We start from the raw sequence: 22575 nt of genomic DNA, 5'->3' as shown, positions 1-22575 counted from the left end.
TCAAATTTTGTTAAACTCTGTGGAATAATATATGTTAATATAATATAATTATGCAGATACTTTTGTCATTATACTTTGTACCATATTATTATATATAAAAGTTGACATATTAAAACTATTGATATTTAATAGCAAAGGAAACATGATTGGTTTAATGTACATTAGTATTGACAATCTTGTATGTACCTAATACATAATATTATTAAAAACTTTTCCAACTAAATTTCTTATTTTTACATTCAATTATATAATATAACATCATTTAATATTCTAAGAAATCACTTTGACATATCTATCTATTTATCTTTGTACACCAGCAGTATAGATCTGTTAAAGAAACAATATTATCCTAGAGTATTAAAAGATGTTTAAAAATTTCTATTAATAAAAACTATACAAAATACACCAAATAAAATATTAATTCAATAATTTGAACATTATTAAACATGCCTAAAAATATTCATTGGATATATTATTTACTTAAACATATCTATAACTTTATTATTGCTGACTACTAGTCAAAAAAAAAAAGTTCCAATTTTTTTGAAAATGTGAAATACAAACAAATTATAATTATTCATATATTTTATATTATAGTATCAATAAAAAATATCTGTAATATCTGGTGTAAAAAATAAAAAAGTTTATACAGTAAATTAAATTTGCACATCACAAACATTTACCAACATATTTTAAGAAGAAAATATTTTATAAAATTTTTTAAGATAATTCTATAGATTGCTGAATCAATTGATCGATTATATATATATCTTCTCATTTAACAAAAAAAATTTGTTTCCCTAGTAATAAATTACTAAAATAACAATACAAATAAGATATACAGAAAATGTTTAATAATATTGAGCGAGAAATTCTGCTTTTAACTCTATATGTTAACATGGAGGTGGGCTAGATGTTGGTACAGTATCAGCAGTTTGTGTAGAGGTTGATGCAACTGTTGATGATTTATTCTGAGTAGTTAACCTTCGTTTGACTAAGAGAAATTGTTCCATTAGTTCATGATGAGCTTCAAGCCGTTCAATACAATGTAGACATGCTGTTTTAGGTAATGGATCATTCATGTTTACCTATGTGACAAAAGGGTAAAAATTGTATTTTTCAAAAATAAATATAAAAAATACTCATTATATGACATATATACACGTATAGATCTTTAAATATATTATATTTTAAAATACTGAAAACATCATTTATAAAACTTTTAAAACATCACAATTAATTAATCTTTCTCTGATTTAATGTAGCTATAATATATATTTATATTTAGAAAGATTTAATAAATTTGTAATAAACAAAATATTTTTATCATTATGTTATGTAATTTTACAATTTCTCAATTATTGTTGTATTTAAGGCAGAGCTGTCAAATACGATAAAAAATTCATATAAGAAAAACTATAAATGTAACTCAAATAAAGTGAAATCTTAACCAGTCATACACAGAATATATTGTAGTAGAAAGTATGAAAATTTTATTAAAAAATAATATCGATGAAAGCCTAATTTAAAAAAATACAAAGCAGATAATGATTTTTACCGTAATTGGAAGATAAGCATTTATTTTTTCAGCAAGTTTCATTCTCTCACCCTCTTCACCGTATATGTGGATCACGAAACGGTTCATCTTACTGCAAAGTCTGCATATAAAACCCGTGATCTCAGCTTTATCCGTGCTACCCATTTCAATTATTTATTAATATTTACTCTTGTTCGTATGGCACTTATCGACACCCTATAACTCAATACACACGTCAATATCTTCACACAAAGATTTATTCTATGAAATCGCACAAGATGTTATGCTCCTTTCAAGATTGTTTATCATACTTCTGGACAACTAGCGCTACCAGCACTGTATTCTTCTAGTACTCCCCTCCTCCTACTCCTCCTCCTGCACATACATATAATATAGCTTATGAGTACATATGTATATCTTTTTTCTTGGTACATATTTCTTGATATTACATACAAATTAGGTACACAATACAAATATATTTAATTAAATGAAAATATATATGAATTATGTCACAATTATAAGAAGGAATTTTTATGTTTAAAATTTATAACCAATATTTCATTATAATAGAATTAAGGATTGTACAATGAAAGTCTTAAAGGTTATAATTAAAGCAAAAGAATTAATAGAATTACTTTCTTAAATGATATTTTTGACATTAATTATTCCCTAATACATTATAAGATTTAATTGGTATAATATAAACAAAAGAAAAATAATTTCATTTATTTCATTTTCACTCTATTTAAACAATTCAGAGTTATTGTTTGATAAACTTTAAAAAATTTATTATTAGCTCTTTAATATAATATTTGTTATATAATATTATTGCTTCATTTATTAATGTATTTATAGTATATTTATAGTAGTCATTATCGATAATATTGCTATGTTATAAGTAAATTTCTAATTGTGATTTTTAATAAGATTTATGTATTTAGTAACGCTAATTATTGATGTTAATGTTACAAAAACAAATATAAAACAAATTATATATTATCTTAAATAAATTTTTAAATCCAAAATAATTAAAAAAATATGAGGTTAGAAAAAAATTGAGGCTAGACTTTTTCATTTTATACATCATTCGGTTAAATAAAAAAATAATGTTTTATTTTTTATGTCTTATTAATGTTTAAAGTACTGATGGGATCATTTTAAATATCACATTATTTCAATAAAATATGGCGGCGATCAGCTGTCTTCTGTCATAATGACATTCATATTGTTAAGTAAAAGATTACAATTTTCTAAGAATAATTTGGATAAAAATATTTGTGAACTTCGATAATAAAGTGAAGTATTTTATCATTATTATATCATTTGTCTATAGGTATGAAAGATTTTAAAAAAAGTAGAGGAAGATATTTACTATTGCTCATCTGAAGTGAGCGGCAAGTGAACGCAGCTGCGTAAAAAAGCAATATGGTGACTAACGAATTAATCAAGTGTTGAGAGGATAATCAAGAATACAAATGTTTAATAATATTACCAACTTTTGCGATGGACGGTGGTGAAGTTGAGTGATGAACTTGACGTGATTAAAAGCCTTTTCAGAGGCTAAAGGAAGAAAACCATGTGCGATGTATGTGTTGACTTTCACGACCTTCTGCTCTCCTGTAAGCAAAATGTGTACTATACCTTTCATGTTAACCTAGTATATTATGCTGCATGTTGTAAATTTTGATTTCGTATCAACAACTAATGTCCTAGTATAAATAATCTAGTAACAAATTGTTGTAAAAAATCTACCAAATTCATAATTACACTTAACTTTTTCTATTATAAAAGTCCGTTTATAACATTATAATTTATAACCTTATTTGCCTATGTATGATTTTAAAATTTATCAACTTATGCACGAACACGCTTCAACGTTAAATATAAAAAATAACAAAATATTATAATATGTTCTATATTTTCAGAAGTCGTAATTAGTAGTAAAATTGTACGACACATTAAAGTAGATACATGTTTGATATATAAGAAATAATGATAGATTAGTATAGTGATACATTAATCTTATTTATATACATTTATAGCAATTTTATTTAAATTTTCGTATTGTTTATTGTTTGTTTATAATGCATATCCAGATGATGAAAGATCATCGAAGGAACAAGATGGATTGGCAACACTTTGTATTTCGGATGTGGACACTACATTACATTATGTTAATCAATGGGTACAAAGGTCTGATTCCATTTTTGTTTTTTATAACATATAAACCAAACATTTGAATTGATATAATACTTAATAAGATTGTTTTACTTCTATTTTAATACAACTTGGTTTCTTTTATTTTTATAGACAATGCATGTGCTGCTATCGAGAAATAAAAAATTTTGATCGATTTATACGATTAACTCAAAGTGTTGTATTATGTACATTACAACAATTACAAATTATACAACAGAATGGTCAACAAACAAATGTTGGAAAAGTGTCACCCAAAGACGAAAAAGAAGAAGGAAAAACAGATGAAAATAAAGTAGAAAACTCAGATTTTGCACAAACAGAAACAGAAACAAAACAAAACTGGTCTCAACAAGATAGAGAAAAATTGTATCATCTTCTTTCAAAAATATTTTTACTAAATTTTCCTCTTTACATTGCAATGAAACATGGTGGTGCAATTAATCCATTAGCTCCAGTAAAAGTAATATATTAATATAAGAAGTATTGTTTTTATCTATGCATTTATACATTATTTTCTATTATTTTAAAGGATGAAGGAGGGTATTGTGAGCCTCATGATCCAGAAGTGCCAGCTCCTTTAATTAGAGCAGTTTCCATATTTTGTCATCAAGGTGGTTTCAATTTAATGTCTGCTTGTTTTGATATGGAAAATACATTACCTGTTAGTCTTGCACATTCAATGGTTGTAGTGATTTGTAACTTAAAGCTTTGGTTGAATTATGGTAGTGTTATTCAGCTCTTTATACCATTACGCAGTCGTGTTATGAAATATATGTGTCGCTTAGCAGATAAAGAATTACGCACACCAGCAGTTAGAACGATGGCAGGTAAATTTTGGAATAAATAAGATTATAATAATTTAAGGCGTGTATTCTCGAGTTTGAATTAATAACCTTCTATATTTAGATTTCATGTGGAGTGCTGTAAAGGATCCTATCGACGCTGTTTTACCAAGCTTTGATCGTGATGGATTGGATCTAGCATTTAAATATTTTACTAGTACAACTTTAACTATGAGACTAGCAGGAATAGCTCAGATAAATGCTCATATCACTGCATTCAATGAACTTTGCAATAGTGAAACTGTCGCTGAAGTGGAACAAGTAGGCCATGCATTGGCTGCTTGGTTAACAGAAAATAATATAATAGCTCATATATTTGGACCAAATTTGCATGTAGAGGTTATTAAACAAAGTCATATTGTACTAAGTTTCTTAGCTATGGAAGGTAGAATTACATGTTCTGACATGGATACTATGTGGCAAGCAGCACAATTGAAACACTGTGGTCGCCCAGTATATGATTTATTGGCACCCTTAGTAAAACATTTGGCTCCAACTCCAGTTTTACATTTATACTCTTTATTAGGAAAATTGGAGCCGAAAGACCACACAGAACAAAGTTTATTCCTGGCATCTGCTTTGATAAAATTTATTTGGACAGCAGGTGGTTCAGGGTATCCAAGAGGTTTATCTATAAAAAACAGAGAAATTTTAAGAGGTAATAGTGGTATAGGTGGTAGCAGTACTAGTGATCCTAGTGGAATAGATGGAAGTAGTCCAGATGAGGATGAAGAAGAACCCAGTCCTGCTCCATCTGAAGGACCTTCACCACGAAAACAAGCAAGAGGAGATAGTAGTGATGGAGAAGGTAAGATAATACCTACCCATATATAATTAATATTTAATACTTTTGTCTTTAAATGTAAAACATTTTTAAATGACTTAAAACATAAATATTAATAGGTCCGTTTAAAGCAAAAGGTGTGGGCACAGCAGTTGTACAAACAAGCTCGAATGAAGGAGAAGATCCTGTAATAGAAAAATCTGAATGTTTTACTGAATCAGTAAAAGATTCTGCATGTAGTATACAAGATGATATAAAAGAAAAACAAAGTGGGTCAGATGCAGAAGCAGACACAGAGAAATCAAACACAGAAGAAACAGTTGCAATAGAAAAGAGGAAGAGGAAAGTATTAAGAAAACGGAAAAAACCTCAGAAACGTTCACTAGTTACTGCAGATAAGACATTAGAAGGCATTGTTAATGAAGAAAATAATGTGAAAACTAAAGAGTTAATGTTAGATATGAAATATAGACCAGAGGACGTACTAAACAGTACTTTGGATACTGGTGGATTAGTTTCTATAGATGATCCAAAAGGTGTTGATGCGCTGGATCGTGTAAAACAGCAAGCAATGGCTTTAGATCCAAGTGATCAACAAGTTCCAACAACAGCAACACTCCTAAGAAGAGCTAACAAAAATAAATATATGTCATTAGTAGGCCATAATGTAGATCGAGCTCCTGACTCAGCAGATACTTCGCATGATGAAGATGATAGTGATGTAGCTGGTGTTCTCGGAGCACCCGATGGACCTGGAGCTGTTATATCAGAACTTGCTGGTCTAGTACATGCGACTGGACCTACGTTTTTGCCTTCAGGATTAGATGAAATGCTTTCAGATGAAGAAGGATCTTATAGTAGCAGAATATCTAACAAAAGTGAAAAAAATATGGCAGATTTTGATGGAGAGGAAAGTGGATGCGAAGAGGAATTAGCTCAATTGGCCGCGCGTCATTTAACAGCTATACAAATGCAGGCTTACCATCCTCATCATTCTCATCCAACAATGACCATTAGGCGATCTGTTTGTCGCCCTCCACAAGTGAGAAGTATTCGCCAAACGGTAACACGTGTTAGTTCCCAATTCAACTTGGACACTGTATGTAAGCCTGGAAATACGTTATTATGGGATCTTTTGCAAGATGATAAAATTGGTCAATTAGGAGAAGGTTTAGCTCTGGAAGCCGAGAAAGCTTTATGCAATCTTCTTTGCTTCAATGTTGATCGATTAATACCTATGAAATTCATAGAAGGTTGCTTAGAAAATCTTGCAACCAATCGTTCTGTGGTTGTATCTTTAAGATTATTACCTAAATTACTTGCCAGTTTCCAGCAATTTGGTGCAATGGATGCACATACGATAACAACGTGGGCCGATCGTGAACGTGGAATGATGAAACACTTCTTTAATAATCTGAAAACATACACTAGTACAGGGCCAAAAAATAATTTATATTCCCATCAAACAGAAATACAAGTTCGACTACAGTTTTTATCTTCTATTTTTTCACCTTTAGGTTCACCTGATTGTTTTCGGCTAAGTCTCGAACAGGTCGACATATTATGGCAGTGTTTGTCACAAGACACAACATGCGCTGATGAACTTTTCAGTTGGTTGCTTAGTCAAGCAAAATCAACAGAGCAGCATGCACTTGGAATGGATACGCTTAAGCATTTATGTATGCGTAAATTACCAAGTTTACCACCCGAAACTATTAGTATGACAGGCCTTAGTCTTTTCCAACAATTATGTAATTTAGCCCGTTTAGCTGCTGCACACTTGGATAGACCTTTAAGAGACGTAGATTCGGTTGGTATGGATTTCTTGTGGAGAATTGCATTAAAAGCTAAAAGCACAGATGTCAGTATGGCGGCTATACAATATCTAAATGGATATTACATGTCTAGACAATTAACTCAAGAGGCAGAATTTGTTTCACAATGTATGACTCATCTTGCTGCAGCTAGTGCTGATTTGGAAATGAACGAAGAAGCTAGTTTACGTTGCATACAAAGAGCTTTGTTACTGTTAAGAACACATTTAGAAGCGTTCCGAAAACGCTACGCATATCATTTACGTCGCTGGATACTGGAAGGTAGAGGTGCTGGTAGTCATGTTGCTATGAGCACTTCAGAGAAAGGTCAACAGCTAAGAATATTTGTACAACCTGCGGGAATACCTGAAAAAACAAGTTTCACTCTTCTGAGTACTGATTATGTAGCTGATCTGAGAGCCGAAGTTGCTAAATGGTGGGATGATACACAAAATAATCAAGAGAAATCGACATCTACTACAAATTCGAATCAAAATAATGGTTCAGTATTAGGTTCTCTACTTACTGATGGGCCAATTAGGATGATTACACAAGGTCAGGAATTAACTATTGATTTTGACGAAAAGACATTACAAGAAATGGGATTTAAAGATGGCCAACTAGTGTTCATTTCTCCCGGCGCTGGTCGAGGTAATGGTACAGGTAGATGTAACAAACGAGATATGGATTCACCATCTCTTTTACCACCACCTCCTCGAGAATCTTTGCCGACATTATTATTATTACGTCCACAGTATTTTGAACAACTATTTACACTAATGAGAACTTTAAGTGCTATGAAAACGGTTGTCAAAGGAGGGCAGGAAATTCCTCATACAAAAGCACAGGTACTTTCAAGAAGAGTTTGGGACACATTAACATTACTACCAACTAGTCCAACTTTATTGAGAGGATTTAAAAAACTAGGAGAAACAACTTTGCCAGAATTGTTAGATCCTGCTAGTCCTCAAAAATTGATGTATTCTTTATATATAGTAGAGTCGTTGAGTAGACATAGTACAACAAACCAACCTGCTGTTGTAAATTGTACATCCAGCGCATCTGGTAACGAGGGTGATGGTGATACAGATGATAATCATGAAGACAAAGAGAAGGATGTTGCTTGGTCTACATTGTTTGTTCAGCATGGAGGTTTGCGTCATTTATTTGATATTTTTATGTCTGGATGCTTGGAACAAGGTGATGGTAGTGAGTGGCAGCAGGACTGTCTCGCTAGTTTACTAAAACAATTATGTTATTTGGGCGTTGTTAAAGAAGAGAAAAAACGAAGTAAAGCAGATAAACTGCTTGTACCTAAACTGAGCGAAGTGATGCTTTCAATGATGAATGTTGAAGCTGTTATGTCTCGAATAACAAGTATATTAAATGAGGCATCACTGCCAAGGGATCCAAATCATTACAAGACAGGACTTTTTGGAAGATCACAAGTTATACATTATACTATGGCTTTATTAGTTTGTTGGGTACATAGTGATGAAACAGTGAAGCAATATCTTTTTTCATCATCAGAACCATTTGGGAAAACTTGGTTAAGAAGATTAGTATTGGAAGATCCCGAACCAGAAGTAAGAAGAGAAGTTTGTACAGCACTGTATAGATTATGTCTAGGGACTACAGGATCTGAAGATGAAAATTCTGGTAATCCCAGTTTAATCGTTCCAATGTTAAATACATTGTTGGAACATCTGGTAATTGCCGAAGCAATGCAACCTTCTCATCGAAAACCGGATTTACCGTTGCACTTACATCCCGTACTTGATGATGGAAAAGAACCGTATGGACCTGCTTGTAGGGATTATTTTTGGCTTGTTTGCAGATTAGTTGATTCTCTCCCAGAAGAAGCTATCAAAGAAGGATCGGATGATTCCAATTTAACGATAGATCTTGAAACCCTAGCAATAAGAGTTATTGATTCAGTTTTAAATAGAGACCATCTTGAAACACGTCATAACACAGTGGAAGATGATGGCTTAGTTGGATTATTAAATCTCACTTGCAATATCATGACACATAATCCACCTTGCAAACAAGGAAAGATTGGACAAAATTTATTACATGAAGTATTCGATTTTCTATTTGCATTACCTAATCCTCGATCAAAACATGTTCCGAAATGTAAAAGTCAAGTCTCCAGATCAGCAGCTTTCGATCTTTTAGTCGAACTTGTAAAATCTGCACCTGATAATTATAGAATTCTTCATGAAAAATTATTAGCTCAACATAAACCTGGCCCTCATTCTCCATATCCATGGGATTACTGGCCACATGAAGATGGACGTTCTGATTGTGGATATGTAGGTCTAACAAACTTGGGTGCCACCTGTTACATGGCTAGTTGTATGCAGCATTTATATATGATGCCGCAAGCACGCATCTCTATATTAGGGGCTGATTGTAATAGAGCAAATAAACATCAACTCACATTAAGAGAGTTACAAAGAATGTTTGCTTATCTTTTAGAATCCGAGAGAAAAGCGTATAATCCTCGAAGCTTTTGTCGAGTATATACCATGAATCATGAGCCTTTAAATACTGGAGAACAAAAGGATATGGCTGAATTTTTTATAGATCTTGTATCTAAATTAGAAGAAATGACATCAGATTTAAAGAACTTGGTGAAGACATTATTCTGTGGTGTAATATCTAATAATGTTGTATCATTAGATTGCGAACATGTAAGTAGAACTCTTGAAGAATTTTATACTGTACGTTGCCAGGTGGCAGATATGAGAAATCTTTACGAAAGTTTAGATGAAGTTACAGTTAAAGATACTTTGGAAGGAGATAATATGTATACATGTTCACAATGTGGTAAAAAAGCAAGAGCAGAAAAGAGAGCTTGTTTTAAAAAGTTGCCACATATATTGTGTTTCAATACAATGCGATATACATTTAATATGGGAACCATGTTAAAGGAAAAAGTAAATACACATTTTAGTTTTCCATTAAGATTAGATATGTCTGGATATGTTGAGAAAAAACTCATGCCACAGCATTATCAGGAAGAAAAGAAAGCATCTGAAAAGAGAAAATCTGAAAGTGACTGTCAATCGGAATTAGACAATGATGATGCAGAAATGGAACATTATCAATATGATTTAATAGGTGTAACAGTTCATACTGGCACAGCTGATGGTGGACATTATTATAGTTTTATTAGAGATCGTACATCCCCTAATAAAGATAAATGGTTTTTGTTTAATGATGCAGAAGTTAAACCATTTGATCCAAATCAAATAGCGGCAGAGTGCTTTGGTGGAGAAATGACTAGTAAAACCTATGATTCCGTTACAGATAAATTTATGGACTTCAGTTTTGAAAAAACGAATTCAGCATATATGCTATTTTACGAATGGTGCGCTGATCCTGGTGATCAAGCAAAAGAGGAAGAAGCCACTGTTTCTAGTCCAAATGGACGACAATCTTCTTCGTTAATTCATAAAAATACCAATAAATTACCACCATTGGAACTAAATAAAGAACTTGAAGATTGGATATGGCAGGATAACATGCATTTTTTACAAGATAAAAATATATTTGAACATACTTATTTCACATTTATGTGGCAAATATGTGGCTATATACCACAAACATTACTTTCTGTACAATCTGACATAACAGAAATGTCAGCAGATCTTTCCACGTCATTTTTTATGGAAACTTTTATTCATGCTAAGGAGAAACCGACTATGGTGCAATGGGTAGAGTTATTAACAAAACAATTTAATGGTTCGGCTGGTGCATGCGCTAGATTTCTTGAAAAGATGGCTGGAGATTCGTGGTGGCCAATTCAAATTCTAGTCAAGTGCCCTAATCAAATGGTAAGACAAATGTTTCAAAGGCTATGCATACACGTGATACAACGTTTGCGCGCTACTCAAGCACCTTTATATCTTCTTTGTGATGAAGAAAATGACGTAACTACTGTCGGCACGCGATCTTGCGTGACAAGATTTGTCAGAATGCTTTTATCTCTTATGGAACTTGCAAAACAACATTTGAAACATCTTACTGAGTATTTCAGTTTTTTATATGAATTTAGTAAAATGGGCGAGGAAGAAACTCTATTTCTAATAAGGGTACAAGCTATATCAACTATGGTAAATTTTTATCTTGGACATAAAACACACGAATTTGTTGATGCAGTCAGTGAAGAAGAAGAAGAAGAAGAAGTTGTTGCTATGCCAACAGAGAAGTTGAGACCTGCTTCTTTAGATAAAATGATCACTTTAATAGCAACTTTGGTTGAACGTAGTAGAGGACCCGATCACAGGTAGTAAAATAAGTTTTACTTTTATTTAATGTAAAAACTGTATTATATGTTTATATACATATTATATTTTCACTTTCCAGACTAGCACTGTCTCCAGCAGATCTTAGCGCTGTAGCAGGAGGTAAAGGATTTCCTTTTTTGTATCAGCAAACGCGAGATGTCATCAATCTCAACCAGACGCGAAATTTGATACAATCTTTATGTCGTTGGAATGATAGATTAGCAATACATATTGTAACAGTGATATTTCAAGCTATAACAAAACATACAGATGTCTGCCAACCATTTTTCAAACTTCTGACATTGTTAACTGAAAGTTCAGGATTAAGTGGGTTGCCCTGTATGACGCAATTGATTTTAGGCAGAGTTTGGGAAGCAGCTAGAGTTGCTCCACATGGAGCACTAGAATGGCTAGCTTTAGCCGTTACAAGAAGTAAACTTGCACATGCTTGGGTATTACAAGGACTAGACACGTGGTTACAACATTTTCTATTAGAACATTCAAATCAAAGAGTTCGCTCTGCAGCTGCTTTTCTTCTCGTATCATTGGTTCCGTCAACTCATTTCAGACAAGGTTATCGTAGTGCTCATAGATTAGGTTTAGGATGCAATACATCTAGAGAACTACAATTATCTCCAGAAGCTACTTTAATTTTGCATAAAATATATACGGCACTTCTACGATTATTGCAACCAGCGAGACATTATATTGATATACAAACTCATGGTACAATGAAACTCACTGCCTATTTTGCATTACTTACATATTGTGTCATTTCTAAGACAGAAAAATTAATGGTAAGCATTGCTTAATGTTAAATCTTAGTATAACTACTTCATTATATAATATTTACTTCCAGTTTGGACAATATTTGAATGATTTATGGGCACTTTTTCACCCAAAACTATCTGAGCCTAGTATTCCAGTGCATCATAATAAACAAGCTGTGCTATTGTTTTGGTACCACGTTTGTTCTGATTGTCCGGAAAATGTTGCTCTTATACTTCACAATCCTCATATAACTAAGAATATTGCATTTAATTATATACTGTATGCATAATTTCGTTTTATATGGTTATAAACGATCGCAGAATATTTTTTAAAGTTTTACATGTCTTTTTAGTGCTGATCATGAGGATCAGGATGTGGTATTATTTAATAGAGTAATGTTACCTGCTTACTACGGTTTATTACGATTATGCTGTCAGCAATCACGCACTTTTACAAGGCAACTAGCTGCACATCAAAATATTCAATGGGCATTCAAAAACATAACACCTCATCCTACTCAATATTCGACTGTAAGATTTCTACTAATTTAAAATCTATTTTGCTTTACTTATAAAAGTTATATCTAAAACATAAAATATATCTTTTTTTTATAGGCTGTGGACGAACTATTTAAATTAATGCAATTGTTGGTTGCAAGACATCCTGATCAAACAGAACAGGAAGAAGCTGAAATTGCATCGTTTAGGAGAGGAACTTTATCTTCGTACTTACAAGGATTAGATGGGCGTTCATGTTGGGCTACACTTATTTCTGCATTTCGGTACAATATTTATAATGATATTTCTTTTTATTTTAATATACCAATTCGAAACACGAATTGATAAAGTCAATACCTTACAGTATCCTGATTGAATCAGATGATGATAGGCTTTATGTTGTATATAATGGAGGATTAAGTATGGCTTTGGAAGCATTTCATATGCTGCATATTATGTATCATGAAGCAACAGCGTGTCATGTTGCTGGTGATTTAGCTGAACTAATAGCTATTATTGTTGAACTTGTACGATGTATTAGAACTGCAAGAGATGGACCTGATGCAAGGAATATATTAGCGAATTGTAAAGAATGGCCAGATATTCTGCGGAAATTAGCAACATTGTTAAATACATACAATCCTCCGGATATGAGAAATCTTGCTATAGATCTTTTGAAAGAACTTGTGATGCTTGTTCCTGCTGAAGCGATCTCAATTTTGGCACCATTGCTGTCACACTGCCATGCAGCTCTTCAAGAATCTCACGCTGCCGTTCCACCTGGCCCGTATCTTCCAAGAAGATCTACTCCTCCAGGAAAGATGCCTACTCGACCTGCTAGACCGATGGTTCAAATGGCCGTACCACACTCTCAATTAGAGGCGTCAAAAGGAGTAGATCCAGAATATGATAATGCTTTACTCGAATTTTATTTACCATATCACGAACTTATCGACGTAATGTGCAGATTAGCAATAAATAATGATTGTATGACAGATACATTAGTTAATCTGAGCGCTATGTTAGGATTTGAAGGTAAATATCATTTATTGTCTAAAATTTATAGAATTAATATAATTAATAATAATATTATTTAATTACAGGTGTTCCACTGCACTTAGCTTTATTTCCTAGATTATGGTTAGATGTTCATGCTGCTACACACATAGACAGAAAACATATTGCATCTCTTCTTTGTTCTTCCTATACAGTGGATTATGTAGATGCTGTATTACTAGATGAAAGATCGTCATTAGGAATACCGGCAATTCATGCTTTTCTCAAAACTTTCTTTCCAAAACTTGCTAATCATGTATTGACTGAACAAACTTGCTTACTTATTGACAATTTAGTTAGTTCTATGGTAGCAATGGTGGAAGCAGTAGATATTCAAGCATCTGCACATAGATTAACGGGAGACTTAAGAGCTTTGGCTCTTGTCTATAATAGCAGTACAAGACTGAAACCACCAAGTAGCTTGTTACCAGCATTAGAAACGCTGTTGTCCCGAACTAGAGCCATTAAAGTGAAAGAATCTAATCAACAGGAAGTAGAAGCCCCTACGAAAAAGCGTAAGTTTATGGTGAATGAAAACAATGAAACCACTGACAAAGAGTTGCATCTACCAATCAAAGAACTTAATAAACAGAAAAACGTTTCAAACATAAACATCGAAGAAAAGGATAAAATAGAAGTAAATGACATGACTTCCTCTGATTCTGGAGATGATAAAACCATATCAAGAAATAATATTCAAGCAGAAAATATTCCTACAAACATCAGTGAGATATCTCCGGGTTTAATTGATACCGTGACAACCAACAATTGTGCAAACCAATTGCGATGTTCATTAACTAATGTTTCTTGGTTTGAAATGTTGGAAAAGACAATTCTCGACCTGCAAACTATTGTGCAATTGCAAACGAAAAATAACTAATTCTCTATGTGTTTTAAATGGTGCTTTTATCATAGAAGCATACAATACAGGACTAAGATTATGTGTAACTGTGTGATTCTTTAAAATAACAAGATGCAAATTCGTTAATACATTCAAGATCTAAATGGACAAAAAAATTTTAGTGCGTTTGTGTTCTGTAAAGAAAAAGATACATCTATTATATCATATATATGTATGTATCAAATGCGATTTATTTTCCAAATGTAGGTAAATAAGATATCTTTGTTTATTTAAGTTATATTAAAATATTCAAGAAAGAAGGAAAAACAAATTATCAATTGGGGTTAAACAATTTTCTTTTTATATGACAAATGTTCGTTAGTGCTGTGAGATTGTCCATCTTCTGGTAATGTAAACGATAATACATATAAATTACCCAATATTGAATACTAGGAATTGTGTAAAGCTTCAAATAATTTAAGAAATATAATCATAAACTCTTTGTTAAAATTATGATCGTTTTTCTGTGCTTATCTCAATATTGCAAGATATTACAGGGTTTTTTCAATCGTTTAACATAAAATATAAAATAACATATTTTTCAATCAGCTCTCAAATTTTATATGTTTAAATATTATTTACACATTAATCTATAAATTTCATTAATTTGTCATTGTAACATACTTCCATTATATTTTTAATACGTTTCCAGATAATTAATTGTGTGAATTGTGAACGAGTTCTTTTATATAAAAATTGCACATCTTATTCAACATATCTTCCTAAACAAATTTACGTGAATGATTACACTATAAACTTTTTTATATTTAATATAATAATAAGAGACATTTAGTTTTTTATTTAGAAAAGTGAACAATGTGCTAACAATTTTGATATAATTTCTGATATTTTTAATTGTTTTCTCCAAAAACTATAAAATCAGAATATTATTAATTATTAGGCAGTTGTTTTGTTTCACAAAAACAAAGTTTGATTTTCATTCAAATTAAGTTTTAACCATACTTTGTGTCATCATGATAAAACATTTATTTATAACTATTACAAGTAAAAAGTCTTAGTGTTTGTAATATCACTATATCACTTTTTCTATTCATATAATCGCAGTAAATATATCTCACATCACCAATGAACAATTTCATTATCAAATTTTGTAAACATTCGTAAAAAATCAGCAGAAAATTATTTGAATATAATTTTTTTGTGACATGTAACAAACGAACCTGGAAACATATCCATATAAATTGTTATGTATGCGCTTAATTTACGTGCACTGCTTTATTATATTTATTATTACTATATAATAATCGTGCGCTATTAAAAAAGGAAGGAAATATATATATATATATATATTTATTATTTTCTTATTAATTCGTTACATAAACAAGTTACTTTGCCGCCATTTGTCAAATATTTTTTGAGAATTTTTGTTTCAAAAGATAGTGATATAATTAAGTTTTAAGTTTTAATTTTTTCAATATTTTTGTATTGGAAAAAACAAATGGGAACTAGAATTTTTTGAATAAGTCTATTTGTTCAGTAAAAACTAGAATTTTTAACAATAAATTACATATATTTCAAGAAATATATTTTCTTAACTACATCTAGATAAATAAAATAGTGTATCTAATTGATAATTTCGTTAGAAATATTACATCTTGATTATTTAACAAAATATGTTTCTTGAAATGTTCTTATTTTTAATATCGAAAATATTGTTCTATCCAGCTCTATAATATAGCCTAGTACTTCATTTAAATGTAAAGTCATAATTTATTATACGTATATGCTCAATGTGTGAGTATATGTATGCACATTACATATACGAACAGTAATCACTGGCATGTTTTTCATCATAATTGAGCTTATTATCAGACAATGGCACTAAAGTATAACTTGTCCATATTGAAGTTCAAGAATCATCGCGCGCATTTTGGATTTCGACGATACAATACAATAGCAAATTAACGAATGATTGGAAAAGTTAAAGCAATGAATGTTGATTACATGGTGTTCTTGTGCGATATTCTTCTGTTTCTTCGTCATATTAATGTTAATTAATTAATGACCATATGTCGAGAAGTACTTCGTACAATTTTATCTACTTACGAAACATACTTTTAAAAAAGAAATCAGATTAAAGGATTAAATATTACAACGATAGAATAAGTAACGGCTTTTTGGGGATGCATTTTGAAATGAACTACAGATTTTAGAAACAACTATCAAATAATTACATGATTATTATTAATTAACCTTCGTGACATAAATTCGATAAGTATTAATAATAATAACAATAATAATTAAAAAGAAGTAAAAAAATGAAAGTGTGATGCTTAAGTCAAGGTTTCCTCGCGTAATTACTATTTTCAAACACGTCAACATTATATATTAAAAAAATGTTCGTCCTTTCAGCTATCAATATTATTCTTTAGCGAAATGTAAAACAAAATACAAAGAAACTACGTTCAGTAGTTTTACAGAAATCTAAGTGAGTATCCATGTCACAAATTGTATTTCTAACATGCGACATACGTGTTTGTGATCAAAATACTGTGATTAGTGATGGTAGATCTATTCGCTGGTTTTGCAACAGACATGAATATAACAAGCGTACTATATACGCACATACGTTATAATGAATTTTTCACTAAATCATGTATTTTTAACTTTTATGTGCTGGCGGTGATTTATTGAGTTTAGTAAGATCGAAAATGTAGTAACCAAAAAGTAAAAAATGTACAAAAAAAGGCAAAAAAAGAAAAATGGTATAAAGAAGAGCATAAGATCGTGTAAAACTAATGCGAGAAAAAAAGCATTTACATTTACTTTTATTTATTAAAAGCGACGAATGCCTTTGTCTCATGAAACGCGTTTCGATAATCTTCTCATATTTATAGATAAAACAAAAAAAGGAGTACACGCGATAGAACGTTCGTGCTTTCGAATTAATTCAATTCAGAGATGGTTAAGACTGTATAAAAAAAGGTATTTGAGGTATCCTACAATACTTTTGTCATTTTATTAACCTTCCGAAAATATCAGAACTATCTTATCAGATTTATATCTTTAGCATGCGTTTACGTTTATGTATTCATTTATATATTTAAGGTGTATAGTTTCTTGATCAATAATAAATAAAATCTTTTCATTTTAAATTTCGTATACAAGAACAATCTTATTATATATTTTAAAATTTTGTTTTGCGCATATATAAAAATTATGATGCATTGAATTATGATATTAACATTTTATATTCTATGATGTAATTGATTAAATTGCGAAGAATAAATTTCTGGAGTTTGTAATTTATTTTAACAATCTTTTAACATGTTATTTCATTTCATTCATTTGGCTGATAATTTATATTTATAAGTAAATTACCTTTTATTTTAAATAGAGAAAAAAACAAGTTTTCTAATATGTTAAATGTAGAATGATATATTATGTTATTTATTCTGATTTCAGTCATTTCACTTTTTTATTGACATTAATTGATATACCATAGTGTACATACATACATACATATGTACATATGCGAATATGGGATACTGCACGATGCATGACTACTCATTAATCACTACTGCACAATACCAGTATACAGTATTCGTTACTTCTTACAGTAAACTTTACTCTTATTACTATTTTCCTATTCAGTATAATTTTTGTACTTTTCTTAACAAAATGTTAAATAGTAACAGAATTCAAAATTAAATAATAAGCGCTCTAATAGTGAATTGATTACGTATTCACAATGGATAGTACACGGTCGCCTATGGATAACCTCTTTAACATGCTGTCCGGCTTCAGTGCGGGTCATGAAAAAGCCTTAAAACAAGGCATTTATAATGCCGTGGCACTGTTCTTCTTGTGTCTAGTTTCAGCAGCAGGATTTGGATTATATATTATATTGAGACCTTTTGTAAAACCTCTAATTTGGGCTCTATTATGTGGCTCTGTTCTATTCCCTTTCAAATATTCGTTAACTACGATGGTACAGTCATGGTTTGAAAAAACGGAAGCGTCTCATACTCCTTTAATAATAAATTTAATAGTGCTGCCTGTACAAATAGTAGACAAAGTATCTGACAGTATAGGATCATTTTTATGGAAACGCATTAAGTATATTGCCAGTGCATTTTTATTGGGTGCGATACCTTTAACTATATATCATTACATACCTAGTATATTAAGTTGCCTTATATGGAGAATATGTCTAATTTTTAGTACTATTTCTGGATTTTTTATAACAACATGCAACACGTTTACGGTAACTTTTAACTATCTAAAAAATGCTTAATAAGAAATATATTTCATCACATATCGGTAATGATCAATAATAGTAATGTAATTTTTACAGATTGCTTTTATACTTATTGGATATTTATCTGTGTTGTATATTTATTGGACACCGAATAATTCCATACATTTCCGTTACACCTCATTTGTTATATGGTTCATGATTAGTTTATATGTCTCAAACATATTAGGTGCTTATCAAATTATTGTATTTATAACACTACAGATACTATACTTGATAGGATTTATTTATGAGGTAGTAGGCATTGTGGAAAACCAAGAATTAGAAAATAAACAAATGACATTCATGGAAGCAATATGCTTTGCATTAACAAATAACTTAACTACAAATATACAACAAGATTCATTTCCATCGTTTTCTAAAAGTAAAAAAGTAGAAAATATCAGTAAAGAGAGCATGGATGACAAGATAAGTGAAGAAGACAAAGAAACAAAAGTTAAAAAATTCTCCAGCAAGTCAATGTCATTGGATGCAACTAATAGAGGTGTAATGAAGAGACTGCAACCACCTAGTATACCATTACGTGATCGTTATTTGTTAAGAAGATTGAAAACAGAATTACGAATGTCTATAGATATAGAAAGTGATAAGGTTGATACTGACAAATACATGTATGGTGCATTATATGCTTGCATTGGTATGCTCCTTTGGAAACATAGGTGGATGATATACATTTTAATTATTCCTATAGCCTTTTATATTATTAAACAACTTGGGAGTTATTTTGGAGTAGGGAAGATGATTGAAAATCAATGCAACATTATTATACAAATTATAAAAACATGGTGTATAGAAAGACATCAAGCTCTCTTACCAGTTAATGTTAGAGGTTTATATAAAATTGGAATCATGGTTGATGAAAAATTAACAAAAGCCTTGAAAGCTTCAGTTGATTCTGTAGTAACAATTGCTGTGATTTTTGGCCTACTTATATTTACTACTTGTACCTCTATTTTTATAACTATACAGGTACAATGAAGCTATAATAAATGCTACCTTATACATCTTATAAATGATTATAAATTATTATGCTTTTCCTAGGTTTATACAGAAGGTATGCATCTTATTCATATTACTGGAGAGATACTTAATTCATCTTTAATGAATAATTCAGACATTGATTGGTTACCTGAAGAATGGGAAGATTCAGTTAATAGTGTGTTAGATAATGCTTACACATATGGACGAAGTGCTATTTCTGATGGAGTAAGATATATGTATATATTTATAATTACTAAATATATTTCAATACTAATATGTAATATATGATGTAGATAAAAGGATTGGTAAAAGATTTAGATACTGCAAAGGCTGAACAGTTGGAAAAGAAAGTTTTAGAACTTTGGGATAGACTTTATCAAGCATGGATGATGTCTAATGAAAGTCCTGATTTAATTGGACCTACTGTAGATGTTACAGCAGCTTATTCAGTGTGGGAAAGCTTCAAAGAAAGTTTTGGCAAAACACCTTTACGTAAGATTTCACATTTAAAGTTAAATGCAATTAAATGTAGCAGTATCCGGATCTATTTAATGTGTTTGTTCTTCTCTTTTTATGTAGAGTTGTTTAACATGACCAATATACAAAACTTTGTAAAAGAAAATATTGGGATTTGTATGTCAGTGTTGGACTCCATTTGGAGCATAGTGAAGGGAAATATGTCTGTGATATTAACAATTTTTACAGAATTATTTTATATTATACTTATGAGTGGATCAGCAGTACTTAACTTCACTCTCAGTATGGTAATTAATTAATTACAAAAAACGCGTATATATTTTGAAAATATTTAGAATATATATTTTATGTAATAAAAATTTCATTTTAAGGTGGTGTTTTTTACGACGCTTTTTTACCTCCTTAGTTCTAGTGAAAAAACATACAAACCCATTGAGTTAACTACAGTATTTAGTCCTATTAATTGTCACAGGTAAATGTTTAGATTTTATAATACATCAATATATTTTGTATTAATTGTAATATAAATTATTTTGAAAAATTAATTTTTTTATTTATAAGCAATCTCCATGTTGAGGGGTATGTATATATTGAATTATAAAAATATATGCTATTACGTATTTTGGAAGAGAAGCCTAACATCTTATCTTTTGTAGGTTTGCTGTAGCATTACAAGAAGCAGTAATTGGAGTATTTGCTGCAACATTTAAACTTGCTTCTTTCTTTGGCATGTGGACATGGTTTACACATAATTTGTTCCAAGTAAAAATAATTTATTTACCATCAGCTTTTGCAACAATACTCGGTGCCGTGCCATTTTTGGATGCATATTTTGCTTGCATCCCAGCTACTTTGGAACTTTGGTTTACTCAAGGATCTATGACTGCTATTCTGTTTTTCATGTTTCATTTTCTTCCTTGCAATATTGTTGTAACTGAATTCTACAAAGAAATTAAAGGGTACTATAATTTTTAAAAATTGCAATAAAAATATATTTATTTAGATACATATAACTACATTTATATTAATCGCTTTTTTACTTTAGGGGTGGACATCCGTATCTGACAGGTCTTTCCATAGTAGGTGGTGTCTTTTGCTTAGGTGTAGAAGGTGCCATTTTTGGTCCCTTATTGTTATGCTGTATAATGGTAGCAATTAATCTAAGTCGTCGTTACCTACATTCGCCATCAGAAGAAGTTATACCCGCATATGCACAAATTAAACAGTAATAGGGAAGTTGTTAATAATACTTATTATTGAATAGTTGAACAAAAATTAACAGATCTTGGTAGATTGACTTTTAAAAATATAGGCAGTGGTAAATCTTAACATTTAACAAGTGCTTTAAATGAAGCTTAAAAACGATCAAACATAAGTCATATTTATAAATGTTTAACGTTCATATATAGTATAAAAAAATAACTTTTATCTTTATGAAGAATTTTAACACACAATGCTACTTACAAAATAAGATATTTTTATCTAGTCTTTAAAAAAGATAGTTTATTATAACATGTAATTTTTGTTACATGTACATATATTTATAGAAAAATTGCTTGTATATTTTTGTATATTTTGCTTTGTATATTTTTGTAAAGGGTTTGGCTAATAATATATTTAAAAAAAGTTCAGTAAACAAATCTCAGCTTACGCTTATTAGCATTGTAAGTGCGTTATTGCATCAATTCAATAAATTATTTTTTGGTAGTTTTTAAGATTAAATACTAGAATTTGATAGAAAAAGAAAGGAAACGTATTATTTTAAAATTATTAATTCCTGATATTATTGATTAATAGAAAAATAACAAATATATAATAATGTTTAATAGTATATATTCTTTTTAATAATCTAATTATATTAATTATATATACTCTCTTTAATAATATTGTTTATTATACATATTGTATAGATTGATTTCATGTTTCATTGTGATAATGTACTAACTTCAATATTTATGTTATATTTTGTTATAAAAAACCATTGTATAATTTTCAATAGTAACCAATAAAAAATTGTCCAAAATTAGAGATAAATTTATAAGTTAACAAAGCAAAATGTCAAATTTAATGTATTTAATAATTAGTATACTTCTAATTATTCTGGTTATTCTTATTGGATTCGAAATTTATTTACATCGCGAG

General features: G+C 30.4%; 3 protein-coding genes across 5 annotated transcripts; 2 read left to right on the top strand and 1 right to left on the bottom strand.

The window, feature by feature from the left end:
* Window positions 1–733: 733 nt before the first annotated feature.
* LOC138186173 (uncharacterized) lies at window positions 734–3172 on the bottom strand. 2 transcript variants are annotated; one of them, XM_069125747.1, is made up of 4 exons: window positions 3034–3172; window positions 1849–1912; window positions 1559–1753; window positions 734–1088 (listed from the first exon to the last, which is right to left on the bottom strand). In XM_069125747.1, exons 3-4 carry the CDS (start codon window positions 1700–1702, stop codon window positions 894–896), a joined length of 339 nt encoding a protein of 112 aa, XP_068981848.1. In that variant the 5' UTR covers window positions 1703–1753; window positions 1849–1912; window positions 3034–3172; the 3' UTR covers window positions 734–893. The 2 variants fall into 2 exon arrangements, with proteins under 2 accessions (XP_068981848.1, XP_068981849.1); XM_069125748.1 differs by having other exon boundaries at window positions 3030–3150.
* Window positions 3018–15620, top strand: puf (ubiquitinyl hydrolase 1 puf). The gene is made up of 12 exons (XM_069125737.1): window positions 3018–3156; window positions 3634–3730; window positions 3848–4196; window positions 4266–4563; window positions 4643–5386; window positions 5482–11470; window positions 11551–12268; window positions 12331–12521; window positions 12595–12772; window positions 12857–13023; window positions 13104–13774; window positions 13843–15620. The coding sequence occupies exons 1-12, from the start codon at window positions 3114–3116 to the stop codon at window positions 14673–14675; spliced, it is 10278 nt and encodes a 3425-aa protein (XP_068981838.1). The 5' UTR covers window positions 3018–3113; the 3' UTR covers window positions 14676–15620.
* A 2181-nt stretch (window positions 15621–17801) lies between these two features.
* LOC138186170 (transmembrane protein 245) lies at window positions 17802–21927 on the top strand. Of its 2 annotated transcripts, XM_069125740.1 has the most exons (9): window positions 17802–18924; window positions 19015–19944; window positions 20017–20181; window positions 20250–20448; window positions 20536–20720; window positions 20805–20905; window positions 20995–21012; window positions 21090–21392; window positions 21479–21927. In XM_069125740.1, exons 1-9 carry the CDS (start codon window positions 18409–18411, stop codon window positions 21660–21662), a joined length of 2601 nt encoding a protein of 866 aa, XP_068981841.1. In that variant the 5' UTR covers window positions 17802–18408; the 3' UTR covers window positions 21663–21927. The 2 variants fall into 2 exon arrangements, with proteins under 2 accessions (XP_068981841.1, XP_068981843.1); XM_069125742.1 differs by lacking the exon at window positions 20995–21012.
* Window positions 21928–22575: the final 648 nt, after the last annotated feature.

The sequence above is a fragment of the Bombus flavifrons genome, chromosome 13 (genome assembly GCF_040668555.2).
Source record: "Bombus flavifrons isolate JBK064 chromosome 13, iyBomFlav1_principal, whole genome shotgun sequence".
Classification (NCBI taxonomy): domain Eukaryota; kingdom Metazoa; phylum Arthropoda; class Insecta; order Hymenoptera; family Apidae; genus Bombus; species Bombus flavifrons.
This window is presented reverse-complemented; position numbering and strand designations above follow the sequence as displayed.